Source organism: Callionymus lyra, chromosome 8 (assembly GCF_982586985.1).
Source record: "Callionymus lyra chromosome 8, fCalLyr1.hap1.1, whole genome shotgun sequence".
Lineage (NCBI taxonomy): Eukaryota > Metazoa > Chordata > Actinopteri > Syngnathiformes > Callionymidae > Callionymus > Callionymus lyra.
The window spans coordinates 12324419-12344284 of NC_141825.1; the positions used below are offsets into that span (position 1 = coordinate 12324419).

At 36.3% G+C, this 19866-nt stretch overlaps 1 protein-coding gene across 1 annotated transcript in view; it reads left to right on the plus strand.

Moving 5' to 3' along the window:
- Positions 1-19866, plus strand: part of furinb (furin (paired basic amino acid cleaving enzyme) b) — a 135283-nt gene that overhangs the window by 2513 nt on the left and 112904 nt on the right. The window contains exon 2 of the mRNA XM_087797589.1: positions 13758-14022. Coding sequence (XP_087653715.1) covers positions 13846-14022 — 177 coding nt within the window. The 5' untranslated portion in view covers positions 13758-13845. The remainder of the gene's footprint in view (positions 1-13757; positions 14023-19866) is intronic.

Sequence of the window (19866 nt, forward strand, 5' to 3'; positions counted from 1 at the left end):
ACAGAACATAGCACAGATGAAGTATTTTACTACCAAAACATACTCAAAGCTGTCAACATTTTTATGGAAGATTTCTTTAATTTTTGACAAAACTACTGGTTTAGCTACAAAATACCTACTGCAGTGGTCAATTCACCTTCTTATATACATGAAGATAATCAACCCTTCTATCTACACCGAAACGGAGTCATGGTTACAAAGATCAAATACATCGCAAACTTCCATGTGGTATATAAAAAGCATTTGAAAGTTATTGCAAGTCTTTAAAGTATAAGGGAGAGTGAGCATATTCTTTTCTCTGGCTGCCTACACGTGAAAGGTTTCGCCTGAACAAAGTCCAAATGAGCATTTGCTCCTAAAACTAAAAAGGAAAAAGGTTCTTATACCCCTGGAATCTTGACAAAGCACTCTTTGTACATCACCCAATATGGAAATGAATGAAACAGCCTTCTTAAACCCACTGCAATTTGAGCCATTCTCGGTCAAGCTATCCGTCGTGCTGGTTTCTTCAGTCATGATCCTCACACTGAGCATTCTTAAACTCCCGGTGAATTCCCCACATGCTTTTCAGAAAGGCTTTCAAATTTACACATTACACAATGTTTCGTCTGCCTTGTACTCCTTCATAACTCCGGTCATACTTGGTACTAAAATGCATGTTTGTTATTCATTTATTCATTTATTGTTGTTATTTATTGTTTTTGTTCCCTGTTTTTGGTTGTTTTAAACACATTTAGATTTTCACTATAATTTTTTTTAGGTCATTTTAAAATGGCAAAATTCTCAGTTTACTCTCCATTAAATACAATCATTGACTGCATTAGATATCTTCTAGAGGTTGTAGATTACTATCCCAGAAAGAATCGTAACATTTAAATGGAATTTCTTGCAGTAATTGATAATGACAGTTAAACAATTTTGCCCGTATGGCATTGTCAGAAATGCCAGATGTATGATGCGATACATCTGAAATGATCACTGCCTCAGATCTCTTGAAGACAATGTAGATAACTATTCTGCAACATATCATAAAAATTCAATAAAGAATTTGTGAAAAAATGCTAGTTAAATCATTTGGTATGAACCAAGTTGGTCATATGACATTGTCAAATATGGGTATGATTGACCCTTGTGTTATTTCAGGGTCAAGGTGACGCGAAGGCCAGAAAAAACAAGGTGTTTGTGGTATCCCTTGTGTTGTGGGTCGAGGTGAACGACCTCCCTGGCGTCCAAAAATACACATGCAATGGTGGTGCTAGAACCACAAACAAATTTGTTTTCGGGGTCTTCGGGTCACTTTGACCCAGAGATAATACAAGGGTTGAAAAAAAAGGCCTATTCTATTGTCGTGGGACTTGTCCATGACACTCAAATCTCACTCTTGTTATTTTCTGAAACTCGGCCGCCCTGGGTGAAGACCGGTAAAAAAATTAAAGCTTAAACAAGTCATAATAATGAATATGAAAATAACATAAACGTAACATGAAGCTTCAGATGATTATCCAAAGTAAGACATTTGTAAAGAATCCATTCAATCCTCAGTATTGTCATGGTTGAGTACAGTTCAAGAGCCATTTGGGCAGAAATGTATATATATATATATATATATATAAATATATATATATGTTTCACTCTAGGAAGCCTCTTGTAGGACAAAATCAGTTTTTGTCCTCCAGACAGCATTTATCATACATCTTCCTCTATAGCATGTATAAAGCGACAGGGATGATGAAGCATACGGTTGAAAGTGTGGGTGTTCTTTGTCTCGGTTGATCGCCACACACTTCACATCTAGCCATGTAGCCTTGCACTAAGAGAGCCCACTCCCTCCTCACAGTGCCATCCATTTTCACTCGCAGCACTTTCCTCTCTGAGGAGCGGACGCTTGGCTGTCAGTGGTACTTCACGAATGCAGCAGCTATCCCTTGTGCCTCGGTGTTCTGTGGGAGAGCAGCCCAGAGCGCTCGCAGTGGGTGTCGATTTGAGTGGTGGGTAAAAATACAAGAAGGTCTGGACGCTGGAGGGCTGCATAGCCTCTTTGTGGGCCTGTCATTATCAATGGAAATGGCCTCCTCAGCCCCTTTTGAGAGCCGGTGTGTTATTCTGTCACAAAACACACCGGCTCGCTCGTCTGTGTTTATAATTTTGAAAAGACTTGTTTCAATAGTCGTGCTTTTTTTTGTTGCAATGCATCATATTTTCACAGTTGGAAATGTTGAAGTAAATATAAGCTTCACCAGCACAGCGAGAAGTCAAGCAATTTTCAGAACATTGTAATTTGAAAAAGAAAATCTGAGGCATACTTTTTCGCCTTTATATCGTTCTCTGCACTTGAAACGGCTCGGTGTTCGAGTTTCGTTTCCGGTACTGCTGCCTTCACTTCTATAACGGTTTCTGAATGGTACTTGTTTGGTAAACATTTAGTCTAACAGAGGGAATATTATATTACCCATAGCTAGGGCTGAACGATTGATCGCATTTGAGATTTAATATTCACAAGAAACTGTGCAAAAATATGCAGTAAGAAAAAGAAGAATGGCTGACTAGTGTTTTCACTTTTCTTTACTCTGCACTGAATTTTGTATGATTTATTATTGACTCATAAATGCAAATATTTACATCACACTTTTAGCACGTTTTTAGTTTTAAGTTTTTAGTGTTTGCAGTGAATATGTTATGTTTGTTTACAGGTGTAATTAGAGTAACTAAATAAACCTTCTCCCTTTATTTTAAGGTATGCTTAATTTGCCTTTATCACAAAAACATTACTTAATAACTTTATCTAGAGAATCAAAGAGAAATACATTCCAATGTAAAGTTAATCATTTATTGAATTAGATTTTTTTTAAAATGCATAAAAAGGAAGAAATTGAAAAAATAATTGCATAAATAATCACAATCGCAATATTTCAGAAAATAATCGCAATTGTATTTTTTTTTAATAATCGTTCAACCCTACCCATAGCACATATCATGAGGTTTTTTTTTTTATCTTGAGTACATTTACAATCCAATAAATATTCTCACAAAAAAATCTAAATAAAAAATAATTTCCAGTGAAAAGAACACTTGCCTAAAAGTGACAAATCAATCTGCCTTTGAAACTTGACAGTTTGGTACTGAAAAACAATACTGAGTACAACCAAAGAGTTTTGTGCGCTATCTTCAAATAATTAAAATACCCAGTTCTGCTTTGAGTCAAGCTTCTTTTAATTTAAATCGACATATTATCTGGTCAACATTGCTTTATTTTAGCTTACATTTTTTTGGTGTTTGGCGTTTTTAATAAAAATATATTTTTCACTTAATAATTGTTAAATTTCCTAAGGATACAATTTATTTCTGTTTATAAATAGATATTTGGGTTCCACATACAACTTGAAAATATATTGATTGCCATGATAATAATACATTTTTAAATAATATTACTATCAATCAAATATGAGTATTTTTTCTAGTTGCCAACGGAACAAAACCTTTATAATACCTAAAGTTTCCAAGCAATCTTTGCATACCTACCTCTGTCTGCTAAATTGAGCTTATTTTGTTTTCAGTTGAAAAACTGTCTTTATCTTTCAGCCACCATCTGAAAGATGTATTTGAACGTGTCTTAATCTCCTGCTTTTGCTGAATCGATACTTTAAACTGCTTCCATTTGAACCACTTCAACTTGGCAAAAGTCTACAGTATTTTCTTATTTTCAATTTGAATCCCACATCCAGCTCGTTGTATGATTCTTCTAAAGTATATCCTTAGTATGAAGCACATGACGTTATATACATATAAGAACAGAGTGTCTTGTTACACTGAATCAGAATCAGAATCACAATCCTTTATTTGTCCCGCGAGGGGAAATTCGGTTTAAACAGCAATATACAAAAAAATAAAAACACCCAGAAATAAAAATAAAATGAAAAAAATCTAAATAGAATACAATAAAAATCTGCCCTATATTATATATATACACTAACATATTTACAAAAATAACAAGAAGAAAAGGTGCAGTTAAATATTATCTGGCTGTGTTCTTGTTGTAAAATGATAAACTTTTTGTCACACTATGTAGGTGAGGGATGGAAAACTGAAAGTGTCACCACTATTTTCACAGACCAGCCTTCAGATATAGAACAGCTAAAGTAAAACAGCGGGCAGGCAAAGAACAAACGTTAAATGTGTGAAAAATACTTCTCACCATATCGCTGAATCAGCAGGATGCCTGGGCTTGTTTCTCCGAGATAATATAAATTGAATTCTTGTGATTACATTTAAAATGGCGGAAATATTTTAGAAGCAACATTGTAGAGTTTTGGAATCCTATTTAAATAGATTTAAAAACACAAATGCATGTACAAAGAAATCTATACATTTTTCTTTATATTTATATTAATAAAACACAAAAATATGTTTGATAAAAATTTGAAAGGCTGCTTAATTAAGTTTTTAATATTTTATTTACTGTTGACAGCTCAACTGACAGTCCGAGTCCCTACTGATCCAAAAGGGTGCTAGCGTAATTTTGCAGCCGATCTTAATTGATTTCGAAAACGGACTTGCTTAGTCCTTATCCCTTGCGTTATCTGTGGGACATTTTCTTTCGGGCCTGTGGATCAACATGACCCTAAGATGACACAAGGGTTACACCACAGAGCTCTTCTTTAAAACCATCTTTGGAATAAGACAATAAAAATTGCCTTTTCACATTATAGTAGCACTAAAAATGAGTGTTAAAAAAATGTAAATACCAGTACAGATACCGTCACTTTAATACATGATCCTGAATGATCATTTTTCAATACAAATTTATTGAAATAAGGGCTGCACGATATATCGATAAACTATCGCTATCGCGATATTGGCCCGTGGGATATGCACAAACATGTGCGATAATTTATAATTTTTTATTGTATAAATCAAGCATTTCTTATTTGTGCACTTTGAACAATCAGATATCACGTTCTGTAAAGTTGTCAATTTGTACTTCTATGTCTCGTTGTCTGTGAGCTGTGCAGCGCAGCTTGCTAGGCACGGTTGCTATGGCGACGCATCTTGCCAGTTCGCGATTCAGTATATAAACAAAAGTAAGATTAACTTATGACCACTACATCACTCATCTCCTTTAACCCCCTTTGATAAAGCAACATATTGTAAGTACTTTTCATCTCGTCTCAGTTGTTTTCAGCGTTCTTATAAGATCGCAGAACTTCCAAAGAAGTGTGAACTTGTCTGTCTTTGCCATATGCTAATGAGCTAAGTTGTTAGCATCAGGTCATTTATAAACTGTTATTTATGCGTGTAGAACAACAATTTCCCGAAGGAGACCTCCTGAGGGATCAATAAAGTTTTACCTTACCTTACCTTACCTTAGAAGGAGGTGGGACTTATTATTGATTTGGTGATATTGTGACGCGCCGGTGGCTCCTTTCTGATGTCACTCAGTTTCGTGGGAAACCGATGCAAGTCCTGCAAGACTGAGCGTCATAAGTGATATTTTTCTCTTGTCATGTTGGCTACTTTTTTAGGTGAAAGAAAGATAAAAATTGCATTAATATCGATATCGCAATTAAAGACACCAATGTCGAATATCGCAAGTATTTCCAGTATCGTGCAGCCCTAATTGAAATCAGTTCTATCAAAAACAAAATAACATTGCACATAGTACCAATCTTGAGTTAGATGTTTGAGCTTTGGTAAATTTCCACTCCAAGCCCTCATTATGTGTGGGTTTAAAAACTTGGCACAGAAAACAAGTTTCGATATTTGGTACTACCAAAGGATTCGGGTCATTGCCACAAAAGAACGAGCTAGATACCATGCTCTAGTAATAACAAGGGAGTAGTTGGCGCCAGACCGTTTTCTGCCTTTTTGGCCCTCTTAGCCTTTGTGGAAAAATTACAGCCAAAAATATGTCTTAGTCAAGACACAAATTGGTTCATGGTGATCATTTTGAGTGATGGAAGAGCTCAGTAGGTTCGCTGTAGCACTCATGAGTGGGTAATCAAGCTGACTCGAGAGCCCTATTTGGATTTAGATGAACAAAGTTATACACCTGGATATAATCTTTTTTTTTCTACTTGCGGTTGTTTATTTCTGGTGGTTTTAAACAAATTATCTTTTCATTAACCACATTCTTTAGTAGCGCTCACATCATTAGCTTTTATTCATTTCTTGCCGTCCCGTGTCGGCCTCCCTAATTATTACAGTTTCTTTCACACATCCGATCAGAACAAAACCACAATTTAATCTTTTTTCGCTTCGGTATATTCCACAGAGCAGCTAATGATTAAGATAGTCTCTACTTTCTTTCAGGATATCGGAAAACTGCAGTCACTGATGTTAAAGTTTTTTAATGTGGGGATGTGCTTCCAATTATACTCTGGAAATGTTCAAGCGCGGTGTAATCGGAACGGCTTTGGGAACTAGATATGTTCTGAATTTGTATTAAAGAGAACATGATGTAGAATTTTGATGTTTTAGGGTCCTTTAATGAAAACCTCTTGTAAGGGTCTGAAAAATGTTTAAGGCTTGATAAGTTTGACAATGACTTAAATAAATGAGGAAATCAATAAATCTAACATTTTTAAGTAAAAATAGAGTAGTTAAATGGAAATGCTGAAAACTATTTTTAAATTTTACTGTAAAATGAGTCTTTATTTTAATAGGTAAATTATATATGAGTTATAAAAACACACATTAAAAGCAATAATTAAAAGAAAATGAAGGGACTATTTAGCTTTTTATGTGTATTTTAGAAAACCAAGAATCAAAAACATACAAGACATTTTTAACACATTTCTCACACAATGACTGTTATTGGTGTTATTCAGTTTATTTCTGAGTGTGTAATCTCCTTGGACCAAGAACTGAGTAGAAGGCAGAAGGAAGAACAGAAAGATGCTGTATACTGTCATTTTTGTGAGACATTATGAAATATTCTTGCTGTAGTTTAGGAACTGAATTGAATTCCAAGCCTGCTTTGGGCCGAAAAAAATTACTTTGTTGGCCAGATTTGGCCACCAGGCCTTGGCACAATTGCGTTGCCTTCTTATGCAACATATAGGCTATAAATAAATTCAAAATGTAACTGTCAATTTCTGATGGTAAATTAAACTTTACTTAAAAATCAGCTGCATTGTATTACATGGAAAATAACATCCCCCCGAAAAATTGGATTTCCGTCTCTTTCTCCCACACGGTAGACTCTGCTCCGGATTCTGTGACTCTGGTGTAGGAATCTAATGAGCACAGGACTATTCTCCACAGGAAGAATGACAGCCCCTGGTCATGTTTCCACCACCTCATCCTGCAGCGCTCGTATCACACCCACTCCCCAGTGCATCTGAGATGAACTCCCGGAGACTCCAATATTTCAATAGTTCGGATACCCAAACCTCTCCCGGTAAATTAAGACGGGGGACGTTTTTTGACCTCCGCAGTGTCGCAATATGTTTCCTTGATTTAAACGATTGATTTTCTGAAGAAGTCGATACAACAAGTATCCTCCTAAAACAAATTGAGTTTCTCTTATCTAAGTGTTCTAATTCTAACAGGCAGCATTCCATTAGTAAGCATTTTCATTATCGACTAAAAACAAATGTATCTTGACGGTATTAAGTGAGCTTTGATATCATTAGTTGCTTTAAAATCTGTGTGTGTAGGGGTGTGTGTGTGTGTGGATTGTGCGAGGTGTTGAAAAAGGATCAGCAGGAGTTTTTTAATAACAAGCTCTAGCAGTTCTTCGCAACATGTACCTGCATGTAGGACATATTATCCAAAAAACAAATTCCTCACAAAGTTCTTGGCTTAATATATCTTCAGGCTTTTTAGGTATGCACTGTAGGTAACAGTGTTTGATAATATCCTCAATGGAACCACCATTTAATGCAATTTAAAAGACAATAATAGGACAAAAATTGGAAGTAAATGTTGTCATTTCAAGGCCAATTTGGTTCATTTTCAGTACAGAGGATAGAAGTAACTGAACTCAAAGACCCAATATCCTTAAAAAGACAAGTATAATATTGACAGAAAATAACGCTACAGTGCATACAGTATTAATGTGCTCTGAATGCAGAGACATCAATGAGACTTGGCAATAACAAATATTAAAAAAAGCATAACAAATTAGATGCAGTATGAAATGTATAAATTTACACTATACAATGACAGACGGACAAAGAGTAATGCAACAATTACCAGAATGTAGAAGTGCTGCCAATCGATTCCGATATACTATTCCCGATGGCATTACAAAAGGAAAGAAAGTAAGAAATGTGTTTTAATTTTATTAATATAAACACTTTATTAGTGTTGCTTTAGTCCATGTTCCTACAACTACCTCCATTCTTACTAGGTTTTTAAAGAATTCTAAATCATTTAAAAATGGTGGCATCATGAATTTGCTGCACAATGAGTTTTTAACATAAGATAACACTGATATATTCATATACGAGCTAATGACATTAACGTGCCCAACTAAATTGCAGTATTGTACTTGAATGCGAAGTGTAGAATATAGTTTTGTGCTTCAAATAATTTTTAGTGACCTCATACAGGCAATGGTGAACAATCTGGTTTGAAAATATTGGAATATTGTCCATACTATACATACAGATGTACATCTTTTTTTTTTCTCATTACTGTATTTATATTTATGATCATTGTATCATTTTTTTATCGTGATTTTTTGGGGGGGGCTTCCAAATCATTTTTTTTCTTTTATTGTTGTTCACAACAATCAAATAATTGGATGTTTCAAATGTACAATCAACATGTAAATATTCACAACATTCTTTTATTTCGGTGTTGCAATTAAACTTAACGTCGTTAGATGGTACATCTTCTGCAGTTGACCAATGAAATCTTGCGAGATCAAGGCAATGACTTAGGACGAGAGGATACTATACAGGTGATTCGAGATGCTTTTAAAGTTGATGTTTGGCAGATTTTTGGCTTTCAAAAGAGTGTCACAATCACAAGATGTGAGTAAAATTCATTGTCCCCTAATATCATTCTAAAATGATGCAAGTGAATCAAAATATATAGGATTGAATGTATTGTGAGATTTGTGTATTGCTACAGCCCTACATGGTGATATGCCCTAATGGAAGTAGCCTCAAAAAGACTGGTTCAGATCTGAACATGGTCTGTAGCAATACTCAGGTGGGCTCTGGCATTTCAACAAACTTAAATTGCTCGTACGTGGGTCCAATTTGTGCCATTCAAATATTCCCCCACACTATTACACCATCGCCACCAGCCTGAACCGGCAGAATGGATCCTTGCTGAATGTCACAGCAGAAATCGACTCTCATCACACCAGACAGCATCTTTCCATTTGTACCCATCGTTTCCTGCACTTGGAGGACAGGAATGGCACTGTTTTTCTCTTCCTCCTGCTGGAGTTCATCAGGGTTTTACACGTTGCTGTGCTTTCATGGATTGCATTCTGCATTCTTTGTTTATGGCCAAAATCATAACCCACATCATTTTTTTTAATTAAATGTAAGAATCTGATTCTTAAAAAGCAATTAATCTAACCATTATTAAATCTAACCATTAACCTCTTGTCAAACTACCACATAATATTGGATCAAACCACAATCAAAGAAACAAAAACAAGAAGAAATGTAAATAAATAAAAGGATTAGATATGCATCCTCCTAATTTGTTTCTTTAATCGAATTCTATTCATTTCAAACATTTGGTTTCAGTAAAATGAATTTCTATATTTTAAGGCATCACAGTGGTGGTCTGTCATACACTCAACTGTAAAATGGTAAAATCCCCCATATAACAAATGAAAATGACATTGTGTGCATTTGTTTTTCAAAATAAGAGAAAGGCTCATGTTTTAACTTTCTAGAACATTTAAAAAAAATCCTCTCTGTCCTCCAGACAAAGTTTTGAAGTACAGATTAGGATTAAATACTTTGTTTTATGTGAGGGGCCATCAATCCAAAAGAGAGGAGCGAAGACCCAAGTTCCTAATCAACCTCTGTATGTTTTTGGACTGTGGGAGAAAACGAAAGTACCCGGTGTAAAACCAGACAACTCGGGGTGAACATTCAAACTCCACACAGAGAAGTCAAAAGTTGCCTCTCTCAGGACCTGGAATTGAAACTTCAACCTTCTTGTTGTGGAGACGATCGCGCTAACCACTGCCACCCTGTATAAAACATGCATTTCTTAAATGCGCACTCTGACCAATCGGGCACAACTTCAAATGGGTATGGTCCCTAGATGCTGCTTCGCTTTTGGCCAGAACCAGCCTCAGTGGATGGCTTGATATGATTGAGCGCGGCAGGGGGCGAAGAAACGAATGCAGACGAAAGCAGTAAGCAACTTGAGGGAAGACATGTGTAAACATTTGAACATTACTACATTGGAAAGTAATCAAGTTGTGATCTTTTTTAATAGATGTTCTCTTCGTGTAGACTTGCATTTTTATGTCAATTTTTAGGTAAAACTCTAGACAGCCAACCATTGTGCAGTCCCAGCACAGACTGCGCCAGTAAGTTGAAAATCAAACACTTCATTGCAGAAAATATGAATAGGAAAGGATCATCTTTAAATCTTGCATATGCTGATTAAGAATCTGGCTGACTTGGCTTCCCAATCCAAACATGAAAACAGATGTTTAGCTGTTGTTATGTCAGACATGAATACAAATCAAGGAACACAAAAGAAAAGAACCGCTTTAATTAATTCTGAAATCAGATAAGATGCTTATGCTCTCTCCGATCATTACCGTTTTTGTACATGATGCAAATAACAAATTAAGTTGTTACCAGTAAATTGAATCTGAAGGCGCCAACACTCCCTTTTTAGCCTTCACATCGAAGTAATATCATTAAAGAATCCATTACCGACCAAATTCAACTCGTGCTTCTGTTTAAACTCTGCTCAGAGCAACCCCACAGCATTAAAGCTCATAGAACTGGACGCTTGAAGGTGCTTGAAGCTAGCGCCCTGATTTCCTTTTTTTAAATGATGGAAAACCTTTTGTTAAAACATTCCATTTTCTTCATTTTGCTGTTGAGCGCTTGTTGACTCACTGATTGACTCACTTGAATTGCATAGCTCTGTGACATTTTGGACTGGATGGGCATTCAACTCGCATCACCTTCCTCCCCCTCATCTTCCTTGGGGGGATCTCGGCACTCTGAGGTTTCCCCACACATCCCACTCTCTTTGCTTGGTGAGTGTTATAGAGCAGGACTTTTTATACATGACTCACTGGATCTCTTGCTTTCATTTAAATACATACAAATATTGTTCTTACATTGAACTTCCCCCGATCTGTATTTTATAACAAGGATATTGAGAACTAGTTTTTAGATGGTACACCCTTTTCTCTGCCATAGTGTATATTCATGGGAAGTGTTGATGGAGGATTAACAGTTTTAAGAATTGTTTTTAAGTGCAGGCAGAGAAAATTAGAAGGAACACGATTTGGTGATTTTGGTAATTGCCGCTCGGTTTGATACGAGGTGGGTTGGCGTACGGGAGCAGCTGGAGAGATTGTTTCTTTATTCTTGATTAGCTTCTAATTTGGCAATCAAGTTCTATTTCAAATCTCACCTGCGCCATTGACTGTATTTCACCACTTTAGAAACGAGACCGCGGATGAGCCAAATTGCTTTACTCTGGTGGATTGCCGCTGTTTCCGTTGCGAATGCGCCACAAGGTTGATGGAATCTTGATGAAGAGCTTCTAAACGTGTCAAACGCAGAAGCCTCCTGAAGTGTCCTTTGAGGATTTGCCGTGTCTGTCTTGTCGGTCGGAGTTGAATGACCTGACCTATCATGAGAGTGAAGGATTACATCTTCACACTCACATGTTTGCTCAGTTCCCTTCTGTTGTACTGATACAAGTATGCCAAAAGGGGGAAGTTTGGAAGAGATCGCTAAACCATGACACTGATAAGAAGTAAAGAAACTGATGGTTATCTATCCTGTTTGGGAGTGACTAGAACGTCTTTGGAAAGGAGTGTATCAGAGGGACAGATCATGTGGCGAAGTTTGAAAACAAAAGTTCGGAATACCAGATAGTTTTTGTGTGGTGAAATGGAAAGACAAACGGTGAAGTTAATGGATATCGTTAATGATGACATAAAGATTGGCATGACAAGGGAGGGTAGATTAAGTGAAGGAGGCGGACTTGCTATGGCAACCCTTGAACATAAAATAGTTACGAGTGAGGTGGAGGACTGTAGTTTAAAAACGTAAACCGGATTCTAATGGCCATGGTTGAGTGGTTGAGTAATGCATCATGGAACATTTGCGATACAAGGAAGCCTCGTTTTCTTCCTCTTTTCTGGGTTTGGGTTGGCACCAGTTTCAGCAGGGAGGCCCAGACTTTCCTCGTCCCAGCTACATTGTCTAGCCCTTCCAGGAGGACCCCAAGGTGTTTCAAGTCCAGCTGAGAGACATAGTCTCTACCTCATGGTCTCCAACCGGTAGGATCTGCCCTGAACACCCCAACGGTCAGGCGTCCTGGAGGCATTCTAACCAGATGTCCAAGTCACCTCAACTGAGTACCCTCAACATTGGGTAACAGCAGGTCTACTTCAAGCTTCTCCCTGATGACCTTGCTTCTTATCTGTATGAGAAAAAAAACTGGGGCATTTGTAACCATGATCTTGTTCTTTGGGTCACTACTGAGCTTTCTCTTTGCCACCACGGATCGGTGAAGATTGACCAGCCTGATATCCGGCTGCAGAAGCTAGCTCTAGGGACCTTGAATCTCACCTCTTTGACAGAAGGAAGCGAACCATCAAAATGGATCACAGACAAACACAAGGCCTTGGATGTTCAGTTAAGTGTCAAGCAGTCATTGGTTTATTTTCTATGAATCAAGTTTTAATTCTTCACATTGCCCCTCCAATAGTTACGTCTCTCATTTGTTGTAGCCTCAGTTCCTACGAGTTGGATTTTCATATTAAAAACTAAAAATAATTGATTTTCCTTTGTGTTATCTCAGGGTCAAGGTGACCCGAAGGCTCGTTCATTTGCCGTTGACTCATCTATTTGGTTCTATGAGCATTCTTACATCATCCTTCTTATTTTACTTTGGATAAAACAGAGATACATGGTTTTTGACACATTCCGCATCCTTTTCATGTCCTCCTGGAAGTTGCAGATGCCCTTGTTTTTGATGAAAATTGATGTAATTCCCAATTATTTGTTACTTATTTGATGTCTGATTTATTATTCTCTTAAAGCAATGCCAATATTACATATGTTGATAATGATGTTGTCTTACTTATTGTATAAATTCTTACTTTCCATTCGATGTGAAACCTTTTATTAGCAAATCTTGGGGAAAAAAAAGGTTGCGTTATAGGGAGACGATCATTGACAGGGTTTTAAAATAGTCTACTTGAGACACTTTGTGTTTGAAGTTCTTTCCTTCAGTTCTATATTGGTACTCGCAGTTCTTACCCAGTATTGCAGCAAGATACCGACCGTATATTATTATCATACATTACTATGACAGACCTCAAGACGATGAGGTGCGCGGGGGGATTGAGAATGAGTAATTCTTCATTTGGCACGTCTTATTTAGACCCCATCATGCAGAACACATTTAATGAAGTCTGGGTTGTCTGATGCACGATAAGGTCTGAGAATAAGCTGTATTTTTTTTTATGCTTTTTTCTGAAGTTATTTCTGAAGAAGGTAATTTGGGTCTCCCAGTGACCCACTTTGAAGGCCTTTTCTGTTATTTTCAACCAATTCCCTTTCTCTCGTCTGCAGGCCACTGTTCTACTTTCGCTGTAAGGTAGAGACCCTCTTTACTTTCCCTGGGAAGCAGTGACAACTGGACCAAAGTGTTCACCTTTTCATGGATGCCAGGGTGGTCCTGCTGCACGTATGGGCAGCCCTTGTCCTCCTGGCAGTGGAACAAAAGTGTGTTGACGCCGCAGAGATCTACACCAACACTTGGGCTGTCAAGATAAAGGGAGGGCCAGAGGAGGCCGATCGTGTGGCGCAGGAGCATGGGTTCATCAATCATGGAAATGTAAGTCCTTTATTATTGCCTTTGCAAAGTTCCATCTGGTTTTAGGAATGTTCAGGAGGCGCTTCCATTCCTTCGTGTGGCTTCCAGCTACTGCTCCTCACGTCCCCAGCGAAATAAAAATAAAAAATGCAAACCTAAAACTTAACTTTTTAGTTATGAACTTTTAGTTTTCTTGGTGACCCAATGCATATTTTGTCATGCTTTTTTTGCATGATAAAAATGTCCAATACTATTCAGGCATTTTGTTTTAATGCCATGGAGACAGAAATCACTTTCCTTTGTGAGTAGTGCAGGTATATACAATAATATCTCTTGGTTCCAGGGATATATAAACAACCATATATTATGTACAAGAAAGAGACCCATACTGTGTCGATTGTATTCTTGCAAATTACTGTGTGCAACAGAGACGCGTCAAATAATATGTAAGCCGGTCTTTGTTGATACAGGCTGAAACAAATAAATGCAAAGGAAATGCAGGGTGGTTATAGTGAACAAAAGCAACCTTAGAAGTCGAGCAGTCGAGCCTGTTATAAGAGGGGCTTACAACAGCTAACTCAATTAGAGTATTCCTTTTTCTCTTCGCTTCTGTAAAGGGGCGACTGGAGTCTGTATCAGGTGCATGTTAGAAATAATTAATTCATTTATGGAGTGATATATTACAGAAGACTAGACATTAAAACTTATTTAAGTGTGTGCCACTCTCAGGTTTGACCAACAGACTTTCTTTCTCCAGACGATCAGACTCCATTTAGGACTTTTTAATTTGATTGAGCATATTTTTTATCATCCATCATTACTGAATAAGAGGTGCACAATGAAGCGCTCATGTCTGGAAACTTTGAGGCTATCCGCCTTCTGAAAGACCTGGATTTGAAATGATCAACCTGTCAGTGCCTCTAATATGATATTTTATTTTACAGTTTCCACTTTGACATTACTTGGTTTGTACATTGTTGGCTAAAAGTCCCTTGAAAAAGAGCTTTCAATTATCTTGCTTTTTCAAGTGGAAACAGGAAACGGGTCATAACATTGTGGTGGTCTTCTGTATATCCACCCGGATCCAGGAAAGTTTTGAAGGTTTTGTCAGTTACTTGTATCGCCTCTTGCCATTGCTGCTTAAACATCAAAAACAAATTACATATACACATAATATAGAAAAAAAAGCAAAACATGATGATAGAAAATAATATAATAGATTGCCTTTCATTTGGCTAATTCAAAATCCTGGTTAACACCATTTGGAGTTCATAGATAAATAGTTTTAAATTAAAAATCTGAAGCACTTTCCCTGAAGCTATACCCCAACAACAATTAATTTTTTGGTATTTTCTGTTTTTCAACTCCTTTGTAGGGTACGCACTAAGGCAAGGATCAAGCAATACAATAAGCATCACGATACAGGGGCAACAATACTTTAGAAACAAATATTTATTTGTAGTGCTGTCCGAGTTCTTGACTCTTTTTGCAGAATTTACCGACCATAACATGGCATTTATTTTGAAAACAAAATATGTCCAAACATCACCTTTAAAAGCTGCTGGAATCGACTGTATCCTCTAGTCCTCAGTCAATATCTCTCGGGGGTTCAATGTTCATTTAGCCACGGAGGATGTAATGACTGCCAGAAGTATAATTGCAACTTGAATTATTTTTAAAAATGGTTTATATTTACATGGTAATTGTGAAAATCAAAAATAGAACTATTTATTTTACACACACATTCAGTTTCAGGCCTGAAGGACTTGGCCAGTGTGACTAAGGCAATCACAGAAACGTCCAAAAGTGAATTAAATAACTTTCTTATTGTCCTCTCAGTGGATTTGTTCAGGTACTTCGCAGGAATTTGCAATATTTTTCTCAAGTCAATCAGCTTTTCTTTTGTGGGTGCACAGTCGTTAACGCTCGGTCCGCGGCCTCCACTTCCCCATAGAGCCGCACTAAACTTAACTTCATTTTCACACGTCTTTTTAAAGCCGCAGATGCGCTCACACACCAGTGAACAGCCGTCTGGATTATGCTTTTGGAGAACGCGAAGGAAGATGAGCGAACCCCACGCCTTTTCTCCTTAAATAGAGGATTTTCGGAAAGGGAGGCTTGCAAAATTATTTCAGGCTTATCCAGCCTTTGTTTATTTTTGACATAATCCGGAGCTTTATCTTGACTGCCAAAGCAGCAGTTTTCTGCTTTGTTATGATCTGTTGATACAGAAATCTTACAGACAGTCGTTCAGTGTCACTGAAACATTTTTCTTTTTGGTCAATTAATATAGTCAAAAGCTTTTTTTTCTTTGGTTGGTTTTTATGGATCAATTATATTTAGTAAATTCAAGCAAAATGTAAGTAAATTCAACCTATTTATGTATATGCCAGGGGAGGTTGATCTAAAATTATCCTAACAGTATTAACACAAGGCAGCAGAATATTCCTCAGGATAAATCCACATTTGTGGTTTATCCACATCGTTTTTCTCCTCTCTGTTCTTTAAGTTCCTCATATTTGTTTTGTTTTTCTTGTCCAGGAATCAGCAGAAATGCAGCCAGAAAATCTAGTAAACAAGGAACTCATCAGTTCAATTGGGACTCCTCATTCTCAGTGGTAGTTTGGACCTCGCAGCACTGTTGGGTCAGCCCTGACAAACCCAAGTGGGTTTCTACTTGTATGTGAAAAGAACTGCATCCAAAAGACCTTTCATACTTAATTGCTTTTGTGGGTTCCGGAGAAGAATCAATTTTTAAAATTTTGCTCAACTGGGTAAATTAAATATTGAATATCCACTAAGAGAAAACAAGTGTTCTCCAAAACAAAGCATTATCACACTGCGTTGGAGTAAAATAGGATAACTGCAAGTCTATTTCTTTTGGCTTTCTCTGTCTTCTTCTAGTGTTAGTCAGGGTAACTGTACACATGATAGAATTAACATATAAAACTCCTATATGCCAGGCCTCTTTAATATGATGAAATAAGATTAAATGAATGTTAAATGGATATATGAATATTTCAATAAAATACCTTTATTTTTTACTTTTGAACTGTATAACAAAACCTAAATATACGACACTGCACAACACAACACACAGCACAATATTACAAATAATAATACATTTAACATAAATAAGGTCAAAAAAAAAAAATTAAATTAAATCAATTACTCACCACTCAGATGTATAAAAATGTCAACTTTTACATTTTTTACATTTGTAACAAAAGCTTCTAACTGTTGCGTAACCGGTTACACAAAGAAGATTTATGATCTAAAATATTCAATTGTTCTATCACAGTTATATAAGCAATAGAGGGTTCTGCTCAATTCAAATGCCTCCAGCCTAATCCCTCCTAGCAGTTAGACATTTTTTTTGTAGAGCCGCTTCAATTACGTTCTAAATTATATCCAACATAACAGAAAAACCCCAGAACCTAATTTTCCACATTATGCTGCACACTTTAGGAGTTTAGTTCCTTACATTTTCTCAAAACATTTTAGACCAACCTGCGACTTTATGCTATTTAATATTTATTTATTATTTATTGATATTTATTATAGTGACTTTAAATGTACACGCTGCTACCTACTGTTGAGTTAGCGAAAGCGCTCTTTTAAAAAAACGCATGTTCTGTGATTGCATTCAATTAAATCTCAATGTTGATTTGAATTTTAAAACCTTTAAGCGCTTCATCTGACTTTTTGTTCAACCCTACCTGGACTCGCACCTAAAGTGTTCGCATTTTGGGATAGATCTGCATCACTTTTCGCATTGCAGTGACCAAAATTGGGTCAGTTCCCCCAGTGAAATTATTCTTGTAAAATATGGATTTTGTGTGTGTGCTTCACTTTGACATTGGTATTTAATTTCGTAAACATAAGTACATTTACAACTTTATTGACACGTTCATTGTAAATGGCTCTGCCCATTCAGTTGGTACGCTAAAAGTTTAGATCGTTATCATTTAATTAATTTCAATTAAAACTGATTGCTGGGTTAAACTATTGATCTCCCTGTTTTGGTTTTGGTGAGAAAATATGTTTTAAAAACACTTCCAAATAATCTTGGAGAAAATGTTGATAATGGAAGAAAAATAGATGCTTAGATTTGGGGAATGTTCTGTAGTTCCACCTAAATCAAGGAAGGATTTTAATAACCAATACCCTCTGCACCAGTTGGCTGTAAATTTCCCAGATATAATGTTTTGTCTTACATCCACAGTCTTGAAGGAAGAACTAGAGAAAAGATCTAACAAAATGTCTTCGTTTGACAATTTATTTCACAGTTAATAATAAGGCTTCACAAGTTCAGAATCCTTGCACTTTTATGTCCGTTTGTACTTTTGATTTATAACGTCCAGTCTGTCAGCTCTGCTCTAATGCAAAGAACATTACGCCATTTGACTTCCTACCATAAAAGTCTCCAGCTATCTTTCTAATTACTTTTTTTTTCCAAGAGGACCGTCTCTAATTATAATCTTGCTTTATCGGAAATTGTTCAATAATGAGATTAAAGTGACAAAAATATTTGAAAGTGGAGTTGGTGAAGGTGAAATGTATCTACTTTTGTATGTCATGCAAGTATGTATTAGTCTTAGTTCCTGCTGCCTTTTTATATCTAAACCTTGAATGTAATATTTCTTTTGATGTTTAAATATTGAAATGGATTTCAAAGCTATAGCTGTGGATTTGTTAGAAAGAATTTAGCTACAATATGATTTCAGAAACGGTGGGGACTATTTTTAAGAATTCGAAAGGATGTATTCAGACAATTATATTTATATACGTTATATGTTAAAGGTCAAATATTTATTGTCATTTTTACACATTCTGTTAATAAATCGCTTCAACGTTCTCTCCGGGCAGGTTGCCAGGTCAAAGTTGCGTAGGGAATAGCATCGTAAAAAGTACATGGTCATGTTCAACTCATCTTCTGTGAGATCAACCCTAAATGAAAGATAAATCGTTTTTTTATTGTGATTATATTTTTGGCTTATTTGCTCATTTCTCTCTATCTTGACATTTTTAAACTGATGTAGAGCATAATAGGTATCACGTCTAAATGTCACAGAGGTTCCTGCTTTCTGATCTGTTCTTTTCATCCTCTATTTTTGGCATTTATTTCCTGATCCTGAATCAACTTCTGTGTGGGCTGGAGGTGTCACACTTTTTTGTGTTTGTGTGTGAGCGAAAAAACGTAAACACTTGTTCAGTGGATAAATCACAATGATCTAAAGCATATACTTGTTTTACTTTATTTTACCTATATGGTAGCATGTAAGCATCTAACGTAACTGTCTATTTAAACAACATCTGTTTTGTCAAAAATGTCCCTTAATGCACTTTTTCTCTTACAAAGAGCTTGGAATCAATGAGGTGTATCTTTCAAAATATTTCAGTTGTTTTTGCTGGTTCATACACTTTTCTTTTTTTTTTCAATCTCCGAGTACATAGAGAAATCAATAAGCCTCCTTTGCTGTTGTGTTTGCTGACTAGACGGAAGTGTTGTCTTGGTTTTTGCAAAATTGCATATTAAGGATAAGTTCAAAATCGTCTTTCTTTTCCCTCAACTGCCTTTTATTTTCACAGTTGTTTTCTCTCTGATGTATATTTAATCTCAGAGGTTTGTAGTCTTATCATCTCCTGCAGTTCTTTTCTATTCCCAAGAAGGATTCAAACTATATATATTTACTTTCTGCCTCTTAAATCTGATTGGTAGACTTTTGCCTTCAGTGTCTTTTGTAATATTTGTTCCTGACATATTATCTTGTTCACAATTTAGATGTCATAGATAATCATGACTCTAAAAGCTTAGGAATCATTATGATAATTACTTGGCTTTCTTTGAGACGTTTGTACCGA